The following is a 9,087-nucleotide window of genomic DNA, read 5'->3' on the forward strand; positions in this document are numbered from 1 at the left end:
TTTTTTTTACCTCGAGATGCTCCGTGCCGGAGACTGCAGACTTGTGTTCTGGTGCGCTGATCTAATCCGGTCCTCTCCTCGGATCTGCAGAATTGACCGGAAGAAGGACAAGACGGAGCGGAAGATCCTGGACAGCCAGGAGAGGGCCTTCTGGGACGTCCACAGACCGGTGGTGTGTGTGTGTGTGTGGTGTGTGTGTGAGTGTGTGCTTATTAACCAAGGCCTGGCCACAGGCTCGGGGAAATGGTACCGATATGGCCTGGCGTCTGGTCCGTTTAGCTGTCATCAGAGTCAAATCTTTAAATATGTCAAAACGACTGCAGCACGCCGCTGACATCCCCCCTGCAGGGCTGAGTGACAGCGAGTGAGACGGTTGCCGGCTGGCGCGTCTTCCACCACTTCTGCCGCAAGCCATAAATCAGCCTGTTGTTGTTTTGCTTCAGCGCTCCTGTGGGGGATTCCTCGAGGCTTGCAGCTCTGAAACAGTCCCGTCCCAGAAACAAGCGCACCAATTCCGCCGCCTGTCCACAGCAATTGCTCGATTGGATTTTTTGGGGAAAAAAAAAAAAATGGTGCGGTTTGTGGTGTCTGGAATCTGAATCAGGAGTACCTTCCAGCCATTCATACGACACAATATAACATATAATGGAAAGAACAATACAATAAACCATACAGCATATGCTTGAGATTTCGTTTAGGTCTGATTAACATATTTATGAGACGGTGTATAGCTCAAGGATCATGATTTGCATGTTGAACGGTTTAAAATTGTCAATTGAATAGCCTCATCAGAGTCATGGCACATTCATTTTAATAAAGCATAATTAACTCCGTTCTCTGTTTTATTTTTAGCAATTTAGCAAAATTATTTTGCTTTAAAATAATTTAATTAATAAAAAAAAATTCTTCGTCTAGCACATAACAATCTCCGAGCATGTTCTTTGCTGGCAAGTTAGGCCTTATCAGGGCTCTTAGTTTTTTAAACTCAAAATCTATAGAAATCGAACGAGAATTGCTGGTGTCTTCCTCCTGTAAGTTGCTTTGGATAAAAGCGTCTGCAAAATTAAGTAAAGTAAAGTAAAGTAATATAAAGTAATATGAATATGGTAGATATCCAGTATATACGTTCCATATTAATATTCTTTAATTCATGTTGTTTTTCCAGAGGCAGGTAACGTCTTGCTGCATTGCGATTGGTCCGCACAGTGTCTATCTGATTCACTTACATCCTCCCAGTCCTGCTTTTATTCATCTCGTGGCTCTGAGGGAACCAGTTATTTACAGGTTCTTCTGTGACTCCTCAGCCTGGCTGCGTGAACATCACGGAGATGGACATCCGGAAGTGTCGTCGCATGAAGAACCCTCAGAAAGTGAAGAAGGTGGGAGAGGGTGTTTGGTTGTGTCGCTCTCGGGGGGCGTTCAACATGCATTGACGGTTCTCCTCTGCCACGTGCAGTCGGTTTATGGGGTGGCAGACGAGACGCAATCGCAGAGTCCGGTCCACGCCCCCGCCCCGCGCTGCAGAAAGGACACCAAAGATGACATGGAGAAGGAGGTGTGTAGGGCAGCTCGCGCGTGGGTTTATTTGGACGGTTGGCCAAATTACTTCATCACGCACACTCGTCTTCTTCCTTTGCAGGTTTCGTTTTTAAAAACCCAGCTGGACAGACACTGTATGAAAATGTCAAAAGTGGCTGAAACGTAAGTGCTTCTGAAAATGCTTAACGAAACCTGCCCTTCATGGCTGGCCGGCGTCCCACAGGACCACGGTTCATAAAGTCGCCCTTTACAGAGCAGAGCTTATGGAACCTTCCGGCTACAAACGATCCTTATTGGCCAAAGTTATCCGAAGCCGGCCATCGCACACTCTCACGATGCTCGGGCCGGGGCCCCCCTGTGGACCGAAGCGTCTCTGTCTGTGACCTCCGCCTCGATTGCCTCGCTTTTCAGCGGCTGCCGCTCCCCTCCCGTGGGCCACTGCCGGCCTCCGCCGAGGTGCCCCGCCCGGGGAGGCAGGTGGCGGGCGAGATTTGGCGCGTGACTGAGAGCGCGGCCGGAGCAACTTGGGCTGACGGGCTCCGCCTCTTCCTTTCGACTCGGAAACCCAATCTGGGATTTATGAGGACAGGTTGTCGAGCGAGAGTGACGCACTTTAGAGATCATTCATCCGCTGCCCTCAGCGATAGCGTCTACTGTTCGCTAAGTGCAATTTACTAATTGTTCATCGCTAATTACCGGCTCAGTCCCTCACCAGCAACAGTTGTTGGTCAGGGACACAAAGGGACACATATATAAAGCATATATACCATATTAGCCAAAATAGAAGAGGACCTTCCACGCTTTTTCAACATTGTATTTGGAGCCATGCGATACTTTGGGCGGAAAAAAATATGGGCTCCTCGTACAGAATGATCAGACATTAGTTGAAATTTCCACGGAGGCCATTTCCTGTGGAACCCGACCCATAGAAATTTAATCACAATGGCTTCATTGCCTTCCGTTATAGAAAAGAAGTCAAATGCATCCGTCCTCCCCTCTGTCTAATTTAGAGCCTGAGAGTCGTCCACGCCATTACAAAGTTTGAGCATGCCTTCTTATAATATTTTAGAATACACTTCTGGAGAAATATATTTCAAGTACAGTGAAGAAAGTGACTTTGGGAGACAGGTAAGGGGCGGAGCTAAAGCCAGCCAAATTTCCCTTTGGAACCAACCAAAAATTGATCTGTCTCACTCACTCACTCACTTTCCTTAACCCTTTAGTCCTGTTATTCAGGGTGGTGGCTGCCGGGGCCCCTCCCGAGATACTGGGCGCAGTCGCGGAACTAGGGACGTGCAACGCCACTGATTTCCTTTTGGATCCGGGTTTGTATCGGCGATCCGATACTGATACCACATCCGGAAAGAAAAATGTGTCACTGTCACGTTCCTAAGTCTAGGGGTCTCAGAAACGCAACAAGGGTGTGGAGAGGAGGAGGTCCTCTGTTACACATGCAACCAAACAAATGATACAAACAGTACTTTTATTTACAGTGTGCCAACAGGTACGATAATACAGCACACTCAGGACAGCTAACAAACATCAAAACAGCCTAAAGGAAGGGATGGGATAACAGGGATCTCAAAACGCACCCAAGTCAACAAAAAGGGCACATAACAGGCTAACAGCTAACAGGCTAACAACAAAGGGTCTATCACACAAAGCAATAAGAAACACGAATGAGATCCCCAACAGAGCTCCTTGCAGATCTCCGTGGACCCTGTGGACCTCCCGAAAGAGTAAGGGTCTAGCAGACCCTGGGGACCTCCTGAACACCATCTGAAGTCTCTTTAAATAGGTGGAGGTGACCAATGGCAGATGGAGCTGGTAGGCCTCAACTCCTCCCACGAAGACAACCTAAAAGGGACAGGACACAAAACACAGCCAAACACACAGAACACGTGGGAGCATACGTCCAGGGACGTAACAGTCACGTGTATGTTCTGCGTTTTCGGCGGGTGTCTTGGGTACTGAGCGGCAGGACTGGGGGGGTGCTCGCCCAGGGCACCAGACAGGCTGGGACCGGCCCCTTTCTGTGACGCCGCTGAGTCAGGTTGATGTGTGAGAAGCAGTATTTTTACCGGCATGTTTACTTTCAGCTGGAACATAGTACTGAAAGTAATAAGAGCAAAAATATTGACACCATTGTGCTGGATTGGTCCACTCATCTGGGGTAGGACACCAACCCACCACTGGGTCCACACATCATTCACTCACACACTCACGCCCTATGGTCAACTCAGAGTCGTCAATCAACCTACTGTGCATGCGTTGGGATGGTGGGAGGAAAATGGAGAACACACAAGCTGGGTTTCAAACTCAGAGGTGGGATTCCACGTCGCGGCATGGCCCATCCATCTTTCTATTGGTGTGGTGTGATGTTCGGTATTTCATTTTGGCAAAGGTGAAGTTGATCCTGGTTTATGACGAGATGCTGACAGGATCACCTCTGTCTCTGTTTAAACCAGTCTAATGAGCTACACAGAGCAGTACCTGGACTACGACCCTTTTTTGACCATGCCAGAGCCCTCCAACCCCTGGATGAGTGATGATCCAACGTTTTGGGAACTGGAGGCCAGGTAAAAATTGGATAACTTCAGTCAGCATTTTGCCATTATGGCCAGTCTGCAAGGAATTTTCATTAGAAAGTGCAAATCGATCTGATTTTCATGTGAATGCTCTGTCATGAGTCCTGAGGAGTAAAAAAGTTTGCTCTGCGGGCCTTGAGGGGCAATTTTACCTACTAATATTTATCTAGTATACTGATTGTAAGTCGCTCTGGATAAGGGCGTCTGATAAATGCTGTAAATGTAAATGTAGTATTCAGAGTTGGACTATGTTGTTCGGTTAAAATAAATTGTTAGAGTAAGACTCTTTTAGAGCTTTTTATATCTTGTTGGCATCTTCCTCTGGCAGTAAGGACCCCAGTCAGCAGCGCGTGAGGAAGTGGGGGTTTTCTCTGGAAGAGGCTCTGAAGGACCCAGCAGGCCAGGAGCAGTTCCTCAGGTTCCTGGAGTCGGAGTTCAGCTCAGAGAACTTGAGGTGGGTCCCTCTCCCATCCTTGCAAACTTACTTTCACGAGTTTTAAGGAGCTGTCAGTGGCCGTCCTTCTGGCCACGTCCAGGTCGGATGTCCGGCACCAACACCTCCTTGGGGCCAATCAGAGCCGCCAGAGTCGGGGTCACCACATAAGCATTAGCAGCAAGGGGCCAACGGTGGAAGAGAGGGAACGCCGGGAACCTGTGAGCCTCCCTGAAGTGTACACAGGCAGCATACTTGATACCCCAGAGAGGACCGTGGAGATAACGGTCCACTTATCTCCCACCCGGCTCCCCCCATATCACGCTGCCAGCAGTCTAATTGCTCAAATGGGGATGCGCTCGTAAGTGGTACTCATCCGCTGCATCGCCCAGGTCTCCCTCCGGCACCAGCGAGGCCGAGATCGATACAGACACGGCAACGTAATGTGGATGGTGATGTGGGGACCAGGGGGGCTGCGTTTTCGGTCTGTGCGAGTAATAGCGGCACGAAATGTACTTCTTCTGACAAAAAGTAGTGTAATAGCAGCAAACAGGAATCTGTTCTTCTTCTACGTTTGGAACATTGGTCTCGTCTCCAATGCATTGAAGAACATGAATAAAAAAACGGCTGAAAGGACAGTTACGTAATCTGCTTTATTAAGAATTTGAATATGGAAAAGTTTACCGATTCATATTAGAGTCTTATTTGGTTTGAGTGTAGGGTGGTAGTAGAGTGTAACACACTCGCCTATGAACCAAAAGTCCCAGGTTCAAACCCCACTTACTACCATTGTGACACTTATCCCTGAGTGTCTCCATGGAGGACTGTCCCTACTTTTTTGTCTTTGTAGGAAACTGGAGAGTCTTGTGTATGCAGTAATTACTGAAACATAGACAGGGAGTGTTTATCATGCTGTTGAACGTCCACACTTGTCTTCAGAAGTACGCAAACTTCATTTCAATGTAGGTTCTGGCTGGCAGTGCAGGATCTGAAACGGCGCCCCCTTCAGGAGGTGCCCGACCGCGCTCAGGAGATCTGGCAAGAGTTCCTCGCAGAAGGAGCCCCCAGTTCCATCAACCTGGACTCGCACAGCTACGAGCGGACCAGCCAGAACCTGAAGGACCCGGGCCGCTACAGCTTCGAGGACGCCCAGGTGAGGCCTGTCGTGGCGATGCTATGTTGCCATGCCGACCGCGACCCCGGAGAAGCTGGGCAGATGTCTTTGTCTGTTGTGTTTGTCTTCACAAACACAACACGTCCTCTCTTCTCTTTCAGGATCACATCTATAAGCTGATGAAGAATGACAGCTACACCCGCTTCCTGCGCTCCAACGCTTACCAGGACCTCCTGCTGGCAAGGAAGAAGGTGACTAAAGAAAGTGTCTAAGACTCAAATCCCCCAGAACTGTACTTTTAGGGACCCTCTGAGAAAAAAAATAAAAAAGAAGAAGAAAAGTTAAGGTTTCCAAAGCAGCTTTGGAAAGTTTTCAGTCAGGAATGGCGCATAATGAGGTATGTGATGTAACCGCGGGGTCACGAGGAACGTTGCGTAACGTCAGTTCCTCCCGTTCTCCTTTCATCGCTTATATTAATGGCGCACAGTACGGGTCCTTGGGGGGTCTCCGTTCCCCCCAGTAGCCGTTCTCATGTTATTATATCTGTGGTCTGGATGAAGAAGACTCCAGCCTGAAGCGGAGCCTGCTTTCCTCTCACTCTCAGCGTTCCAGTAATAAATGATCCGCTCGGAGGGGCGCCGCTAATGCAATCTGGGCCGTTTGGTGCTGCGCTGGGTTTTTCAAACGCAGAATCAGTGAAGTATCAGTGACAAGCGGAGTGAGAGACAAGCAAGTTGATGTATTTTTTTTTTTCTTGGATCATGTTTAATCTCATCTTCTGGTGCTTTTTTTTCCCCCCGTTTCGACGACCTGGACCGAACTTCTTCATCAAACGAAGCTGGAGACAGACCAGGGCCGGCGTACCTCTCTGGAGAAGTTCACCCGGAGTGTGGTGGGTGATGCATTAGCCTGTGATAATTAGCTTGATGATGATTACTGGTGCAGGATGCCAAACCAGTACAGCAAATCATTCTCAATCAAGTCTCTGACTAAATAAACCAAGACCTGCGGATCCAACACTCAAATACTTTAATAGGAGAACCGAAAGTGCGAAAACGTTAAAGTGAAGTGATTGTCATTGTGAAGCACAGCAGGCACGGCACACAGTGCACAAACCGAAACATGTCCTCTGCATTTAACCATCACCCTATGTGAGCCGTGGACAGCCATGAAATACCTTGGCATTATTGGCACCACACTCTAACCAGCTGAGCTAACCGGCCTCGCCCCTAGTGCTGCGACTAACGCTACAGTCACTAATGTGTAGTCATGTTATATAATGTTATAATGTATAATGTCATCTTGGGATCGCCAATTTTACAGAATTCAGACAGAAATTTCTATTAGTCATCAATTGTCATCAACAGGTCAAAAGAGGTCACTCTGATGGCTGATTTTCAAATGTCATAAATTTTCATCAAAAGCCATTAGCTAAAATTGGACATATAATAATGTAAAAACACAATGATACAGGAGGGTTAGGGTTTATGTTCCTTTTATTTTCGGACATTTAAATGTCCTTTGGAAGGAAAGCGTTGAACTGATTATTAATATTATGAATTCTTGTAACTATGCAGGGCAAGTCTCTGTCTGGCAAGCGGCTGACAGGCCTCATGCAATCGTCCTGACCAGAGGTGGGCCATCAGCAGCTCAGCAGAGCCCAGACCAGCAGCCGTCTGTCGAGGCCGGAGGCGCCAGCCGCCGCTGGGTTTCGGGTGGGGAGGAATGCCCCTCCCCTCCGCTCGCCCCGCCCCAAGAGGAAAGAATGCAATAAACCACCAAAACTTGTCCTCCTGGGAAAGCGCTGTTCTTACCAACCGTTACTATATTTTAACCTGTTACAACGCTCACTGCAAGCAAGTGGTACATGCCGAATATTACTAAAGTGTATGATGGGGTAGATCTTATTCTGAATCACACATGCTTTTCACAGACCATCTCCGCCCCACCAACCCCCCCACCCATACCCCACCCCCCCACCCCCGTCTGAGCGAGAGACCTCTTATGAATAAACATGGACAAGTTTTTTTTATTGTTATTATTATTATTTTTATTATTACTTTTCCACTTCTCATCCCAGTGTGCTGTTGACCTGCCCGGGAGGTGGTGGGAATCCTATAAAAATAGTTATCACTCGGCTCGATTGTGCGAATCCAATTTATGAGTCTGTTTACCTCATCTGTGCTTCAGCTCTGAGTTGTCCCAAGAACCTCTAAACTTTTCCTCAGATGGGGTACAGTTAAAATGCAGAGGTGTGTATATATAGCATCTGAATATTAAAAAATAATTGAAGTAATAAGTATGGGGGCCACAAATGGGACTTTGGCTTTTAAAAGACCCTTGTGCTTGAGCTGCTCCGGAGAAGATGTGGGAGAAGTGATCAGATGATGAGCAGGATCACTGTAATTACACTTTAATGACAAGAGAATCGTGGGCTCATGTAGTTGTCTGTCTGGCATGACCGATCTCACGCAGAAGGCCGAACATGCAGATACAGACCTCACAGCGTCATGACTGGACAGGAGAGGAGACGATGAGGACGGACCAGTGGTTCTTCAGCTTCTGACCATCACTGGCCCTGAACACACTGCTCCTGCATCAATTTCTCTCATGGGAGTGTGTGTGCTGTCTGTGTTTTTGAATGAGCGTTTGAATGCTGCCCCCTGGTGGAGACATGTAATAGCTACATCCACCTCATGTCACTCACAACCTCGAATGAGGAGACTTCTCCCAGCACTGTACTTCCAGAGTGCCACTTTCGAGATGCCACCCAAGAAAACAGTCCAGTCTCATGTGAACGTCTTTGTGTGGAACATTGAAATTAGATTTATTTATTTACAATTAGTGGCACGCGTGCTGCAACAGGCACACAACTATGCATGGGATTATATCTGAGGAATTTTGCTCTTTTCAAATGTCCATTCTCCAGGATCATGTATAACAAGGACAAGGGTTTTAAAGAGAAGCCATTTTCACCTAAATAAAGATGATAAGCACAATCTTCTTTTTCTGGTTAATTTCTTTGTGTATTTGTGTCATTTTCAACTCAACGGGACCACGGACAACGAATGCCATTTTTTTGTGCCATACTGCTGCCCTCTAGTGTTCAATGTTAGAGGACAAGAAGGGAAAGTTTTCAGCAACTTTCATAATCATAATTTTGCTGGAAGATTTTTGCTTGAATTTTAAAATGAAAATAACATGACTATTTTCTTGATGGCATAACTGCTTCATTTTCTTTGCAGGCTTTCAGCTAAGAAGACATTTAAGACAGCTAAGAAGTCCTGAACTTCTCACCTGCTCATAATTAGTTACGCAATAATTATAATTGCTCAATCTTTTGTGGCCTGTATTCTTTTGGCCATCAGTACACTGAGCTTATAAGGCCTTTTAAAAAGATTTTTTAAATTCAA

General features: G+C 47.1%; 1 protein-coding gene across 2 annotated transcripts in view; it reads left to right on the forward strand.

Annotated features, from left to right (window-relative positions):
• Positions 1-8,673, forward strand: part of rgs6 (regulator of G protein signaling 6) — a 62,515-nt gene extending 53,842 nt beyond the window's left edge. For both annotated transcript variants that reach the window (XM_029003010.1, XM_029003011.1), the window contains 10 exons: positions 91-172; positions 1,305-1,379; positions 1,457-1,555; positions 1,640-1,701; positions 4,008-4,118; positions 4,456-4,581; positions 5,527-5,713; positions 5,836-5,925; positions 6,513-6,566; positions 7,252-8,673. In XM_029003010.1, the coding sequence (XP_028858843.1) occupies positions 91-172; positions 1,305-1,379; positions 1,457-1,555; positions 1,640-1,701; positions 4,008-4,118; positions 4,456-4,581; positions 5,527-5,713; positions 5,836-5,925; positions 6,513-6,566; positions 7,252-7,302 (937 nt within the window). In that variant the 3' untranslated portion in view covers positions 7,303-8,673. The remainder of the gene's footprint in view (positions 1-90; positions 173-1,304; positions 1,380-1,456; positions 1,556-1,639; positions 1,702-4,007; positions 4,119-4,455; positions 4,582-5,526; positions 5,714-5,835; positions 5,926-6,512; positions 6,567-7,251) is intronic.
• The last annotated feature ends 414 nt before the right edge of the window (positions 8,674-9,087 follow it).

This window comes from Denticeps clupeoides, chromosome 14 (genome assembly GCF_900700375.1).
Source record: "Denticeps clupeoides chromosome 14, fDenClu1.1, whole genome shotgun sequence".
Lineage (NCBI taxonomy): Eukaryota > Metazoa > Chordata > Actinopteri > Clupeiformes > Denticipitidae > Denticeps > Denticeps clupeoides.